The sequence below is a fragment of the Cetorhinus maximus genome, chromosome 18 (assembly GCF_964194155.1).
Source record: "Cetorhinus maximus chromosome 18, sCetMax3.hap1.1, whole genome shotgun sequence".
Taxonomy (NCBI): domain Eukaryota; kingdom Metazoa; phylum Chordata; class Chondrichthyes; order Lamniformes; family Cetorhinidae; genus Cetorhinus; species Cetorhinus maximus.
Genome location: NC_135896.1, coordinates 25,437,240 through 25,453,669, shown reverse-complemented (window position 1 = coordinate 25,453,669; position 16,430 = coordinate 25,437,240). Strand labels below are relative to the sequence as shown.

Sequence of the window (16,430 nt, the reverse complement as noted above, 5' to 3'; positions counted from 1 at the left end):
GTGGGCAAATGCACGGCAGATGCAGTATAATGTGGATAAATGTGAGGTTATCCATTTTGGTAGGAAAAACAGGAAGGCAGATTATTATCTGAATGGCTATAAATTGAGAGAGGGGAATGTGCAACGAGACCTGGGTGTCCTTTTACACCAGTCGCTGAAGGTAAGCATGCAGGTGCAGCAGGCGGTAAAGAAGGCAAATGGTATGTTGGCCTTCGTAGCCAGAGGATTCGAGTACAGAAACAGGGGTGTCTTGCTGCAATTGTACAGGGCTTTGGTGAGACCACACCTGGAATATTGTGTGCAGTTTTGGTCTCTTCATCTGAGGAAGGATGTACTTGCTATAGAGGGGATGCAGCGAAGGTTTACCCGACTGATTCCTGGGATGGCGGGACTGACATATGACGAGAGATTGAGTCAATTAGGATTATATTCGCTGGAGTTCAGAAGAATGAGGGGGGATCTCATAGAAACCTATAAAATTCTAACAGGACTAGACAGGGCAGATGCAGGAAGGATGTTCCCGATGGTGGGGGAGTCCAGAACCAGGGGTCACAGTCTGAGGATATGGTATAAACCATTTAGGACTGAGATGAGGAGAAATTTCTTCACCCAGGGAGTGGTGAGCCTGTGGAATTCGTTACCACAGAAAGTAGTTGAGACCAAAACATTGTATGCTTTCAAGAAGGAGTTAGACATAGCTCTTGGGGCGAAAGGGATCAAAGGGTATGGGGAGAAAGCGGGAGCAGGCTATTGAGTTGGATGATCAGCCATGATCATAATGAAAGGCTCGAAGGGCCGAATGGCCTACTCCTGTTTGATATTCAATAGCATTACCAATCACTGAATCACTGAAATGAAACCATCAACATTTGGTGGTGGTGGAGGGGGGGATTACCATTGACAAGAAATTGAACTGGACCAGCCATATAAATACTATGGCTACAAGAGCAGGTCAGAGACTGGGAATAACTGGATGAGTGCAGCTCCAAGAAGCTGGTCATCCAGGACAAAGCAACCAATTTGATCAGCACCCCATCCACCACCTTAAAGATTCACTCCCTCCATCACCAACACAGACTGCAGCAACTCGGCAAGCCCCCTTCTACAGCACCTTCAAAACCCATGGCCCACACCACCTAGGAGAACAACAAGAGCAGCAGATGCAATGGAACACCACCACCTGCAAGTTCAACCTCCAAGCCACACACAACCTGACTTGGAACTATATCATTATTCTTTCACTCTCACTGGGTCAAAACCCTGGAACCCCCTCCCTAACAGAACTGTGGGTGTACCTACACTGGATGGACTGCAGCGGTTCAAGAAAGCAGCTCACCACCTTCTCAAGGGAAATTATGGAGCAGCAAATGCTAGCCTTGCCAGTGGCACTCTCATCCCATGAAAGACGATTGAAAAAAAACATAATTGTCTTAGCTTTCCACCTATCCTCCTCAATGCTTCTCCAAGCACATTTTGCCCGTGAGACCCACTCCTCTTCTCATAACCCAATGCCCATTAAATTCCTACCTATCTATTCCCAACCAGAGCTCCACCAATGGCTTCTCTATCTGTCCTTGGTCCCTTTCTCTTCTTCATCTATATGCTATTCCATGACCGCTTCATCTGCAGACACAGGGTCAGATTCCACATATATGCTGATTAAAAGCCAGCTCTTCGTCTTGTCTCTCCACACCTCCACTGCCAATGTATCACCGAATTCATGTCCAACATCCAGTCCAGAAGCCATAGCTTCCCCCATTAGGAAGACCAAAACTCCACAAGAAACTCACCACTGATTCCATCCCTCTCCCCAGCCAGTGTCTCAATTGAATGAGCACGTTCACAACTTAAGTATCCTAAGCTTGAATTCATATCCTCTTCAACCCAAAGAATACCTATTTCCACCTCTGTAATTTTACCAGTCTCTACCCCTCCGCAGTGACCATTCCGCTGTTCCTCTGCCAGCTTCCTATCCTCAGTGCACCATCAACTTCAGCCTACCTAAATCCCTACTGCGCATATCCTAGCCCTTTCACCCTCTGCTCACTGCATACAATTGGCCACAGTCCTCCTAGACTTTAATCTCTTTTCCAGTTCCTCCCTGGCCTCAGCCCTACAACTTTGAGATCCTCAAACTCCAGCCTCTTGCACGTTCCTCTCCCTTTTCCGTTAATGGCAACTGTGCCCTGAGCCATCTAGGCCCCTATGCTCTAGAATTACCTCCCTAAGACTCTGCTCACTGTCCACCATTAAGACCCTCCTTAAAAAGCACCACTTTGACCAAGTGTTTAGTTACCCTTTATAGGTCCTTTATTTCTATCTCAGTTTATGGCTGATGATGCTTTTATGCACTTTTCTACTTTAACGGCACTACATAAATACAAATTATTGCTGCCAATTCAGTTTTGGGAATGTTGAGCCAGTTTTTTTTCTATTCCACTTCCCATGTTTGCTCACTTAAAAAAGCACATGTACCTGAAATTGAAAATTTAAAACAATGGTTTAAAATGCAATTATATTCTCACTTCATGAATCCTCATGACAGATATCTCGCATTTAGAGCACTTGCCAATAATGCGTTTTCAAGAGGGGTTTTATTAGAAACTTCCGGGAATACCGCTGCCGACCACTTGCGACTTCAATTTGCGGTTTAGTGCGGTTGATAGGTTATCACTGCTCACATGGTAAGAAGCGCATCGAAACTCAGGTTCCATTTCAATCCTGTTTATGGAATTCTTTCCACAGCTTTCACAACCACCTGAACTGTTGTAAAATGCATTGAAGGTGATGTCGAGACACACATTGAGCAAACTTTGCCGTTTTCAATTTGCAACTAAAATGTTTAGCTGAAAATGAAGCGGCTGTTTTATTCCTCCACCCCCCAACTTCTCCCCACTTGCAGTAGAAGATGGAATTGTTTCTCAATGCTGCAGGAGCAGAATTTTAAATCATCCTTTTAAATTTTCAATTTTAGACACATTTACTGAACAACATAGGAAGTGAATTAGAAAAAAACTGGCTCAACGTTCTCAACACTGAATTGGCAGCAATAATTTGTACTTACGTAGTGTCGTTGAAGTAGAAAAATGCATAAAAGCATTATCAGCCATAAATTGACAGACATAAGACATATTGGGGAACACGTTATCAGACAAGCTAAACCAGGGATAGCTGTATACAAAACTCTCACGTCCTTAAAGATAGACAAAAGAGGAAATAAGCCTGCAATTGGACTTTGGTTCCTTTGAATTGAGCTACAAACATAATTCAGAAGGATAACGTATATATTGCGCGCACGCAATGAAATCAGCAAGGTATTTTGCAACAAAACTTAAGTCACCGAAAACACCACAAAAAAGTGAAAACAGCTTTATCCTATCACTCGCGATATGACAGAGGTTTGTGAGGGCCAGTAACCTCGGTCACTTGCCACACCGCACACCCAAGTCAGAAAGGTTATGTGTAGGGGAGACCGATGTCCCACAACTTTCCAACTCTCACTTGTGATTCCAAGTCGCGAGTCGTGCACACCAGCGGCCAAACGCTGGGATCTTGACTCGGCAGTCCCGCAAAAATAAGTGAGGGGTCCGTCAGCTATGGCTGGCGTGGTGTTAGGACGTCATCCCTTCTAACATGCAAGAAGACTGGGAACAGCAGAAGATCCTAACAGCAGCACAATGGCTCAGAAGGCGCGTGACGCCCCAAAGTGAGTCCTAACATTCAGTAAGGCAATGTCACCTGTGAAGGGTCTGGGACCTCACGCAGTTTAAGCCCCATAGTCATGGAAAGTCATAGTCAGAGAATGGGAGATACAGAGGAGGTTGGGGCCCCCTGCAACCGATTCTGTTGTAAAATAGGGACAAGAAAGGAGGCCCTCGTCCAATGAAGTAACCAACAGATTTATGACAAAATTGACCTAAACTCACGAGAGGTCAGCTTCTGAGCCTGTTACATTCAATGGAAGAGTAGCTTGAGAACTGCCTTCAGGTAACGGATTGACACTGTATTGACAAAATATTGCAAAAAGTGGACTGTTTTTCTCCAACAAGAGACTCTCATCCTCATTTTATTTGATCTCTAGGTTAATAGCAAAAACCAAGGGAGTCTAGAATGCAACATTTCTCAAAGTTTTCTTCAGAATTTACCTTTTGCCTGAGAACTACATCTCACTTTCTGGATTATTCCCAGTATCCAGGATTGTCAGCAGAAAGTCATTCATTAGTATCAATCTGAAACTTATTATCCTCTTGGGGTTAATGCATAAGTGTTATGGACAGGAGGGGAGTTCATTTAAACAGCACTAATTTTTCCTTTCGCCACCTGTCCATAAACAGAAAGGTGTTTTGATTTGCTTCCCTCTAAGTGGTGGCTTATTTCCCAATTCTTCGGTTTTGGTGCGATCCAATTTTCTATTAATAACCCCACAGCAAACTCTAGATAGGATGAACTCAAAAGCGTTAGTTTACTTGCACACACTCAAATTGCGAAAGAAAAATCATCCCCCTCATGTTAAGATAAAGAGAGGGAAAGAAAAACTAAAGATTTACAGTATAGAGACCACAGGGAAAGAAATATTGTTCCACGTGAGTTCTAGAGTCCAGAATCAAAGTCCAATGAGATTGGATAATACACTTTTCCAGTGGTGTTGACTTCACAATGAGATTGATTCATCTCTGCATGCCTGTCTTGTAGGGAATGGTACAGACACCCAGCAGCAGGGTCCAACCTGGGCCAGAGCTCCTTCAGTGTGGCTACTAGTCAGATGTTAAACAGGAGACTGAGCTATGCAGTTCAGCAAGGCAATATTACTTAACCTAGGCCTCTGGCTTGTGGGACATGTAACTCTCCACAATGCCTTCAACAAAGGATGTTTATCCAGTATCTAGGAATTGGCTGATAACATCTCAGCCATTATGGGTTAAAAGGAATGTTTGAGAGACCATTGTCTTAATAAACAGTCCATCTCTGCTGACCAGCCTAGGTTATCAAATACAAATGAGCTTCGTGTAGCTCCCTTAGAAGTTGGACTATGCAGATGCAGGTGGTTGTTAGTAGCTCCTCAGATAGCAAGGTGAGTTTCCCTGAAACTGCAACGTGGCTCATTTTGTTCAGGGGGTCACAGTTTCAGCCATTTTACAGGTCTTTGTTCAGTTTTAAAATTTTGTATATGTGATGAGTATATCTGCATATTTTTTATAAAATAGACGAGGACTTAGTCCCTCACAATAAGTCTCTCCTGTAGGTGGATCTTGCATGAATTATGGTCGATTTAACTTCACTGCACACTATTTAACCTTATTCATGTCAAAATCATAAAAAAAACAAACGTCTGGACTGGATGGGACAACACTAAGTGTGGTTGTTTTATCTCCTATACCCAGGTTTGATTCCACAGCAGCCTGGAGAAAGTTTCATTCCGTTCACAAGAAAATCCAGTTCCTGCTTGATGTGGGCTATTACTTAAAGAAATGCTCAGAGTTTAGTTTAATATCAGCCTCACTCAGCAGCTAGTGGAAGACAGGGAAACGGAGTTTCCAAGGTGCAGTTCGACCCACTGAAGTGGAATCACTTTTTCCAGCCTGTGTTTTAAAATTGAGGAAAACTAGTATGCAACAGCCATTGGGAAAGGAATTCAAAATGGCTCCATTCCCAAACACATTTTTATTTTGAATTCAAAACATCATGAATAATAAATAAGTAAATCACTGAGCCATTAGAGTGTGAGTCAGCAAAACTAAGCTGAGCTGTGACAATTCACAATGCAAGCCTTCAATTCATATTCAGAAAAGGCATCTGAAGAATTAGATCATTTCTAAATCTCAAGTGTCTCTGGGGAGTTCTGAATTTGGTACATCATAGACAGAATGGTTTCTTTCTAAGTCATAAAGACTATGAATCTACATAAGGTTATAATATGCTTCCCATCCATGACACCAGTAACAACGGACATGGAAAATTTGGCTTCGTTGTGAGAATCTTTTTCTTAAATTTATATTTGTGAAATGTAAAAGTTTCAGCTAGGCTGTGACATCAGCTTTTCTTCCTGTTCCCAAAAACCTTGTGTGAAACACAAGTTCAATCATGTGACCATCATGAGTCTCTGAATGCCTTTTACTTACAAGTAGATAAATCCTTTTCTGTACTATTGTACCACAGGTTTCTCAGTGACCCAGAGGTTATAAACTCAAGTAGTATCAACAGCATGCAGGGTAAGCTCCAAGGAAAACTAATCATTCAAGCAGCCCACCTCAGTATATGCAATGCATCAATATAAAGTTGCCTTAATAATCAAACATTACAATCTTGATTTGATTAGACATGCTGTATTTCCAACAGTAAAATACTGAAGATGCTGGAAATCGGAAAACAGAAAATGCTGGAAACACTCAGCAGGTTTGGAGCATTTGTGGAGAGAGAAACAGTTTATTTTTCAGATCTGTTGAAAGGTCACAGATGCTGCCAGACCTGAACATTTCCAGCATCTTCCATTTTCATATGCTGTATTTGCCTTGGGTTCCAACCAGCAGATTAATAAAGAAATCTCACCCTCCGAAATAGGCATGTTTTAGAAAAAGACATCTGCTTACTATTTGGAAAACCAGTAATAAATTACATAGTTACTTCAACAAAGTCAGCTCTTTTGACTTCGGTAGGAAGGGGGTAGGGGGGTTAAAGTTATGGATACCTGATAGAGCTCTCCAAAGTTAAGAGATTGCAAATAATTAATAGGTCAGTTTCACTGGTTTTCAAGATGGTAACCATTTTAAGGCATTCATAAAAACAATTCAAGGGAAGGCCAACATGCAGAATTCTCTGTCACAAACCAATATTAAAGCAGATTCCATATGTTCTTTAAACAGAAACGTAATTGCATGAAAGGAAGGAATATTAAGGAGATTTCAGAGCATGCAGTTTTTGTGCTGTCACATTCTGATGCTTTCAGGTGTGGTTTAGTACCTACCAGAATTTGCATCACTCTGCCATTTGGATCTTTGTCTAGGATTGATGAAAGTCTTTGAGTGTTTGGATTTGTATACATGTAAAGTTAGTGAGCATTTCAGAGTGAAATTTACTGAACTTTTTAAACCAAATTCACAGATAAGTTGCTCAACTACTGTTAATTATTAAAAGGTTCAAGTGCTACACAGAAAGTCCCCATTTAAGGTTGCCTTATTCAGCATTATTTCGCCTTAGCATCGTGGATATACTGAGGCCGGTGTGCTCACTTATCTTTGGGACTTTCACTTTAGTGTTGTTTCACAGCAGGGCCAGAGTGTGCGTGACCCACTGAGCTGGCCTCCTGCTTGCCCGTTCACCAAGACTCTTTCTCATTGGCTCTCCCATTCACAGCTCCTCTTGCTCCCCTCACTCACTTCCTCCCTCTCCCAAGCCCTCGCTCACAGCGAGGGAGAGGAGGGGAGCAGGAGGTACTGTAAGTAGAAAGAGCATATTTCTTTTATTAGAAGTTGCTTCATTTACAAATACAGGAATATAGGAATGTACAGTATTTCAACTTGGAGGGTATAACGTTTTAATGATTTTTCTGCCGAGAAGGTAGAACTACAACTTTTACATTGAATGTAATGGGAAAATCTGATTTGCTTCAAGTTGTTTCACAAAGTTGCAATTCTCAGGAATGCAACTTCAACTTTAGTAGTAGGGAAGTTTACTGTAGTAGGGAAGTTAGATTAAAATTAGCTTTCATTTTTAGAAAAATTATAGATGACAAATTAGCATTTATAGATTAATAATACCAGTCTGAATGTTTTCCCAGTACAGCTATGCACATTAATCCTAACAATTTTGATTTTAATACTGTATATCTCAGAACTGAACAATTTATACAGAACTCTCTCAATGGCTATAATCAGCCTCTACCACACCTGTTGCATCATAATGTTTAACAATATTTGTTCCCTATTAAAAATGTTTAACAGAAGAGCAGCTTTAAAACTATATGCATAATGACAAGATATATATTAAACACCTGTCTAAAGCCAAATACTCCTTTTCCAGTGAACTTACTGCTCTTTCAAAAATTTAAAATCAGATTTTAGTAATATCAAGACACAATTGCAGTGTTTTGCAGCCATGAACAAGGTTTACCTATTTAGAAAATGTAATTGAAAGGAAAAATGAATCGCCTTTTAACTTAAATGGATAAAGTTCTAAGTTTTGTAAAATGTTGCCAGCCCAGTGAGATCACCATCATTTCAAATTACTTTACATAATGTATAATTGTGAAGAATTTCACATCTTTGAGCATCATATAATTTTTTCTGATGTGTAATTTCACAAAATTATTCCTCAACTTACCGTGTTCCATGACATTTAGCTTTCTTTGAGGAGCACTTATCTCATCAGTTCTTTAGCATTTATACCAGAGAATAAAGTTGCGGCCAACCACACTTTGTTCAGTTTTCTGCATATATGAATGGCTCTTTTGCATTGAAGCAATTCATTTTTAACTCATCCTTTAGCAAAGAATGTAGGTACAAGGAACACTGAAGTACTAACAAGTTATAGGACAAACCACCTGGATTTACATTCTGATATTTGATTTAAATAAAATCTGACTCAAGACTGTCATTGATGTTAGTGGCACCCTGAAAATATATATCTAGTTTTTGTGTAGGGTGCTTTTGAGGTTATCTTAGATGGGAACAGCAGCTTAGCATAAACTGATACAGGTGCTAATATTTTATGTTTAATGCAATGCCACTTCGTTGAAAATACTTTTTAAATCAATGGTTTTGACAAAGCAAGAAGATTAATCTCAGTTTTAAGAACATAATTTACAGAATGTATTTGATTCATTACTGTACAATTATGCAATGTACATAACTTACACACTGCCAGGATTTTAGTAATACTGCTGACAGAAAAAGACATGAAAAATCTCAAGTGCACTTTCCGTACAAAGAATACGAAGTGCGTAACATTGTATATGATAAAGAAGGTAACACAAGAAATTCATTGGTAAGATTTGTATTTTAAAACTCCTCAATCAATACATCAGCTTCTGATTACAGCCTATTTACAGTATGTGGTCAAAAAATGAACCTAAGGGTGTTCACAGTAATCTGTCATGAAATACAGTAACTGCTTTGTGTTGGTAAAAAAAACCATCATATACTACCAATGTGCACAGTAAGCAACACTGGTTGCTTAAACAAAGATGGTTATTGACTAGAATGCATCACATTCACCATTTAGTATTTCTGAAAGTACAGTGGAGTCCATTTAAGACAGTCTTAACTTGTTTTACTGGTCAACTTTTATAAAAGTTGTAATACATTTCTTTCAAGCCCCCACTCATCCCTGAAATATATCTTATTTCTGTTTGAGATCATGTTTTGCTTTAGCGTATCATCAAAAAAAATTAAATATCCATATGTGGCATACCTACATCAGTTCTCAGGTTACTTTAACACCTTTAAAGGTATAATTCCGAAGTACAGTGTTTACTGTATAGTAACCAATTCTAGCTGAGTGCAAATATCTTGTATCAGTATTTGAACCAACAAGTGATTATTCAACAGCACATATTTCTTGATGGGGCAGTATCTTTCTTGACCCGCCTAGCCCTTTTTCAAAGCTGAAAGAAATCAAACTTACACACTCTGCTTGCTGTCTGATTTAAAAGGAACAGCTTCTGATTGGATTCTATACTGATATTCCAACACTTTCCAATGAGCAAATAGATTGAGGACAACCTGTGAAACTTAATAGTCATTTTTTTTTTTTGAAGCGTGAAGTTAGTTTTCTTAAAAATAGGTTGAGAACAGTGCAGGATGATGTATGTCCGATCTGCAGTAAAATTAAAAACTACAAAAAAAGTTTTTTTTTAAAAAACTAAGTTTTATACCATACACTTTCCCACACCTGGTGGGATTAAAGCTGCTTTATCAACAGTGGTGGTGTAACACACAGAGCAATATAACACTGGTAGTGTAACAATCCAACTGGATCAATACAGTGCATACTACGCCATAAGACATTATGGCTTATTTCCCTACTGATTCATTAAAAATGCTGAGGTGTGTATGGCGTTGATGACCCCACGCATTAAATTAGTCACATACACAATCCCAACAATGTTAGTCTTGTATCATGCCGCATTGACCATAACAAAGCAAACTCTCGCACACAATGTATAATGCACTTAATTATGTTCTGTGCATGGAGTTAGGAAGGGTGCTCATTTCTCTACATGAACCTTCAAGTTAAAGTTTTTAAATATGAATTAATTGTGTGGTGTAAATATGAAATACAGGTGGTTATGTAGCTTATACTGCTAATGAATAAGATCTTGTACAACAACTTACATTTTGATTAGTTATTGGATATATCTTGCTTACTCAGTTTTGTATCCTATCAAAACAATTATGTATCTTTAACAGATACTTTCTCTAATGTACAGTACAGCTAGTATATCTGCAAAGAGTGTACTTTAGTACACTACTACCAGTACAAAAGTTATGAACTGCATCTTGATGCATATGGACACTAACCTTTACACGACCAGTGTGCTGTATGTAGAGGTATTTTAACACCACAATAGGTTTAAAACCACCAAATTAAAAACAAAGCTTCCACAAACTTGTAAGAAATAACTTCACGTTAAGTATAAATTAAAATGCAGCAAAGTCTCAGGGTCAAGCAGGAACACAATCTTCAGTCTAAAATATATTTGCTTGCAGTCTGCCACCGAGTAGGAACTCTCGATCCAGGTGTCCTGATATAGCAATCTTCTTGGGAGTTTCCATGCACCCATAAGGATGTTAAATTATTTTTTTTTCTTTTTGAAAAATGTTAAAATAATGACTACATTTATAGAAGAGCTCTCAGACATCCATCTACTGTACATACTTTGTACTGACGCCCTTCTTTTTGACATACCATTTAAATGTGAAGAGAAAAGTTATATACAATACTGTTACAGAACCGACTGTCATTGATAATGAAACAGGTGTGAAATCTACTAAAAAGTAGCACAATACAGAAAACTGTTGTTCCACCTCTTACTACATAAATGTATACCATGGGAATATTAGCACCATGTTTCTTTAAGATGGAATCCCTTTTATCACACCTTTCTTTATTTCAAGAGCCCTCAACTTTTTCCAAAGCTCTTCCCGCTCTTTTTCTTTTTTCTTTTCCCTGAAAAATATTTTAAAGAAAGTAAGACCATGTTATGTTGTGCAGTCTCCTTCTGCAAGTTGCTATTTTATTTCATAATGTACTGCAACAAATATTATGAAAATATACCACTACTGTAGCTCAACCACTTTTAGGAGTCCAATGTACACTCTAATCACTCCTAGGCGTGATCCCTATTTGAATCTGGCTGTCGACATGGGTGAAAGTTGACAGTTTTGAATTGCAGAGCAGAGTGACACTGGTGCCACCAAGAAGAAGCAAGCAACAGGTAGCCTCATCACTTTAAACGAGGAAGCACGAAGTAGCAACAGTCAAAACGCAAGAACAAAGAAAACAAAGGGTATAAAACCTCTTCATCGTTTTCTTGTCTATTTTCTCAGTTCCTGAGGCATGTAGGGAGGGGGTTGAAGAAGGGAAACAAAGTCATTTGTGTTATCTTAAAGTTGAATAAAATTAAACTTCAACCTTTAGTTTCATTGAATCCCTAAACTGTCAAACATAAATGAGAATGCATTACAAAACCTAATATTCCACCTGTGTACAAGTGCCAATAGAAAGCAGCAAGTGACTGACATGCTTTTTCACTTCATATTGTTGCTCTCCGATTAATTATTTTCCATAATCTTCCTTTCAGAGATCTGTTACTATGAATTTTGAGTAAATCCACATTATAATTGTGCCTCAAGGTAGCACTAAAATCTATAAGGCATGGGCATTGTGTGCTTAATTTAAGGTAATAATTTTAAACTGCTGAAAAAAGACATTTTTTGTCAAAGCTTTTTGTCTTGCACTCATTAGGACACTTTGCAAGAATACCAATATAAGGGGAAAACAACAATTTATACTGTATGAGAAGAGTGTGCTGATTGGTTGGCAAGTGGACTCATTGGTAGAGACGTTGCCAAGGAGAATGTAACGGTTGATGGTTACTGACAGGTAACTGCCATGCATTGTCTGAAATTTAAACCAGGCAGCTTAACTCTAATTGGTCAAGGCACTGCCCAGCAAATGGTTGTCATTTATTTTGTTTAGCTGAAACAAGCAGAGTGTTTGTGCGTGTTCTGTCTGCAAAGAACAGGGCCCTTTGTGTATTAATATATGTAGCTTCCAGTACACGCATATGCGTCACACTGCAAACCCAACTGACAATCTTAAATTGATTGCCAATGTAATTCTTAGCACACTGAGGATTATTTAGCAAACGTTATTCAATCGGGGATCACAGCTAATGTTGGATGTCACATTCTGAGTTTTGCAAGCACAGGCTGGTTGGATATGGTCTGTACCTTGTCTGTTACAAACAGTGGAAGGGACATGCTGTTTTATATGATCTGCCAGTCTTTCGGGCTCCCAAATGCTTGGCAGTTAACTATTAGTTACCATCAACTGGTGAATTCCCCATGGCAATGCCTCTACCAGAGTCCACTTGCCAACCAATCAGCATTCTCTCCTCACAAAGTATAAATTGTTGTTCCCTTACATTTGGTATTCTTGCGAATTGTCCTAATGAGTGCAAAACGAAAAGCTTCAACAATAAATGTCTCTCTTTTCAGCAATACTCAAGTTCTGTACTACTAAACAACTAATTTTAAAAATCCTATGTTCAATACCACCATTAATCTATAAATAAGCCAAATTAAAGGCAGTTAAAATCTTACTTCTGGCGATCTGACTTGTAGGTTGCCGTCAGCTCATCAAATAAAGGGCTGTTCATTTCCATAAAAGCCTTCAGTACATTGTAGACTAAAGCTACAATTGCCCTGCACAAAACAGACCAATGCTTAGAAAATATGTTTTAACCAAGTTACGTGTGCATGAATAACACCTAAAAAATCCGTCAGAAAAAATTATGCCAGTATTGAAAGAATATTAAGAAATCCCAGTGATTACCAGAAAATATGACTCCTGATGTGTGTCACAAACATGCAATTATGATACTACAGAGTTTAAGGACAACTATTTTAAAGGCACATTTGTTTTCAAAGCTTTACATTTGAGTTTAAAAGCCTTCATCAAAATGGAAGCATGGACAGACAACATGGCACCTTCTGATGTTTCGTCAAACCAAGTCAAACTCCTATTGCTAGACCTGGCTACAAAGAGGCATTAAATTGCAAAGACCCCTCCAGGGATGCCCATTGAATTCTAAAAGATATGAAAAGCCCTATTTGCTTCTGAGGGAACAAGAGGCAGGAAGGGACTTCAAAGGACTTCAACATGACTAACTTCTTTGCCTGGTGGAACAGTGCTTCATCGAAAGTAACATAGCAGCCATTTTAAGATTTGGGACTGTATAAAGCATGCCTGAGAACAGCCATTTTATGTGCAGAGGCTCAGGAAGAATTCTGAGAAAAATCATCAGAGGGGGCTCTTGGCCAAGGGAAGGCAAAGAGGAAGGTATTAAGAAATCAGCTGCTGTTCAGCTGAAAGAGTCCAGGCAATCTACAAGTGCCATAACCGGTGAATTAGTGAGGAATAAGAAACCTCCTCCCTCCCCTAAAAAACCTGCTGACCTGCTGAGCCAACCTTAAAAAGGCAAACTCTGGCTGGTTGAATGCAGAAGCCATCATAGCTGCTAAACCGAACCTCAAGTTTTAACCCCTTCACTTCAGAAAGCAGGAAATGAAGAAAAGGGCCCACAATGAAATCTCAGACTGATTAGAAATCTCATCTGTAAGTATCCTTTATCTTTATCTGCTTTTAATCTTTGTATCTGTATTTTAGTTAATAGCTTGATCATTTTTACCTAAATAACTTTCAGCAGTAGTTTTGTAATAAACTAACATATCTTCTTTAATACTAAGAGTTGTCTCTGCTGGGTTATTTTTGGATTGAACCACTCAAATTCAGAGGGGGCTACATTCATAGTTCAAAGACCACTTTAAGGAAATGCCTTTTACATGGTTGTGACATGCATACATAATTTCAGAGTAACTAAGCCTTCAATTTTTGAACATAAATAATCTCAAGCTATTTTGGCTTTTAAAAGAATTAAAGAAAGAACTACAGTAAATTTGTTATCTGCTCCTCTCCAGCACTGTATGGCTGAGATCTGCTCCAAACAAAATCCAAAAATAGACGTCTGTATAGAAAACAACCTTAGGGTACATTTTTCACTACATTGGAACTAATGTGTTACTGAAGATTTTTTATCCTGAATGTTTCTGTTTAAAAAAATTTGATTGAAATTAAATCAAGATAAAATCGGTTAACGATTACTCAAATTACAAGTGTCTACATGTTGCTCTAATCCGAGAACAACTCCTTGAATATGCAAGGTTTAAAGTAAATGAAACACATGGCATAACTATTCAAATTGGAACAGAAGATACAGACACAGTATTTCTGCATGCTCCTTTATTCCTACAGAGGGTGCTGTTTCTAAAGGGTAACTGTAAGCCTTTATCATCACTCAAAACCAAGCCACCACTATGCCCGTTCCTCAGACTCTCATTTCCTTGTGCCAATTTTGCTAGCACTTACCTGGACCGTTGTTTCTCCAAACTTTAGAAAATTTTGTGCACGAGTCAGTACACAGCTAGTGCATATGCATAAAGGCATCAAAGCTTTTTTCCCCCCACTGATATAGCACTCATTTACACTATAAACCAGGAAGAACTTCATTTCATTCACAAAAGCACATCTTTTGAATCATGCAAGCATATTACAAGTGAATCTCTTCAGGCGGAGAAAGAAATAGTTACTTTTTGGAATTCCACGAACTGCTATAAATTTAAGTGAATTATTCATTCAAATAATGATTTTTGTGATCCGCATAATCATTGGCCAAAGACAGTTATAATCTACAATGTGGCAATACATTTGGTTCCCCGCTTTTATTAAATAAATCCTCAAATTATTTTAATGACCTCATCATCTCCAATTTACACAATATAACTTTAACAATGTCCTAGGGTGCTTCACAGGGGCATCAGATAATCTGCAAGGGTTGGAGGGATTGTTGGGAAGGTGAGGTTGAAGTGGCAAATTTTGAAGAGCCTTTGAAGGAGAGGAAGACATTCAGCACCATAAACTGGAGTTAGAACAGTATAGTATGCAATCTAATAGATTTGGAAGAGGCTGCCAAGTGTGGGTAGTACAATATGCTGTGGAGTGGTGTGGGGGGGAAGTTAAGCGCAACTGACCTGGAATGGTAGGGTGGTGGTGTGGTGGGGGGGGGGGGAAATAGAGAGAGAGAGCGGGCAGCACCAGGTAAGCTGAATTTACTACAGGATGGCGCAGTTCTGGATGAGGTAGAGTTTGTGTGAAGTGGAGATGGGATGCCTGTTAGCAAGGAAGGAAGAGACGTGAAGAAGATACTGGCAAGAGTTCTGGTGACTACGGGGACGAGATAGAGATAAGAACATAAGACCTAGGAACAGGCCTTGAGCCTGCCCCACCATTCAATACGATCATGGCTGATCTCATTTCGGCCTCAGCTCCAATTTCCCGCCCTCTCCCCATAACCTTTCAACCCGTTACTAATTAAAAATCTGTCTATCTCCTCCTTAAATTTATTCAGCGTCCCGGTATCCACTGCACTCTGAGATAGTGAATTCCACAGATTCACGACCCTTTGAGAAAAGTAATTCCTCCTCAGCTCTGATTTAAATCTACCACCCCTTAGCCTAAAACTATGGCCTCTCATTCTAGAATGCCCCACAAGGGGAAACATCCACTCCACGTCTACTTTGTCTATCCCCTTTAGCATCTTATATACCTCAATTAGATCTCCTCTCATCCTTCTAAACTATAGCAAATATAGGCCTAAACTGCTCAATCTCTCCTCATAAGGCAAGACCCGCATCTCTGGAATCAATCTAGTGAACCTCCTCTGAACCACCTCCAATGCAATTACATCCTACCTCAAGTAAGGGGACCAAAACTGTGCACAGTACTCCAGGTGCAGTCTCACCAATGCCTTGTACAGTTGCACCAACACTTCCCTATTTTTATACTCTATTCTTTTAGCAATAAATGCCAAAATTCCATTTGCCTTCCTTATTACCTGCTGTACCTGCATACTAGCTTTCAGCGATTCATGCACGAGGACACCCAGATCCCTCTGCAGTGAAGCATTCTGAAGTTTCTCTTCATTTAAATAATAAGTTGCCTTTTTATTCTTCTGACCAAAATGGATAACCTCACACTTATCCATGTTAAACTCAAACTGCCAAATTTTGGCCCATTCACCTAACCTGTCCATATCCATTTGTAAATTTATTTCTTCATTGCAACTTACTTTCCCACCTATTTTGGTGTCATCT

At 39.3% G+C, this 16,430-nt stretch overlaps 1 protein-coding gene across 4 annotated transcripts in view; it reads right to left on the bottom strand.

Annotated features, from left to right (window-relative positions):
* Positions 1 to 8,687: 8,687 nt before the first annotated feature.
* The window catches only part of ppp2r5eb (protein phosphatase 2, regulatory subunit B', epsilon isoform b), a 94,217-nt gene continuing 86,474 nt past the window's right edge, over positions 8,688 to 16,430 (bottom strand). For 3 of the 4 annotated variants that reach the window (XM_078562237.1, XM_078562240.1, XM_078562239.1), the window contains 2 exons: positions 12,822 to 12,923; positions 8,973 to 11,163 (listed from right to left, as the gene is read on the bottom strand). In XM_078562237.1, coding sequence (XP_078418363.1) covers positions 11,070 to 11,163; positions 12,822 to 12,923 — 196 coding nt within the window. In that variant the 3' untranslated portion in view covers positions 8,973 to 11,069. Of the gene's footprint in view, positions 11,164 to 12,821; positions 12,924 to 16,430 lie in introns of all 4 variants that reach the window. The other variant, XM_078562238.1, reaches the window with a different exon arrangement.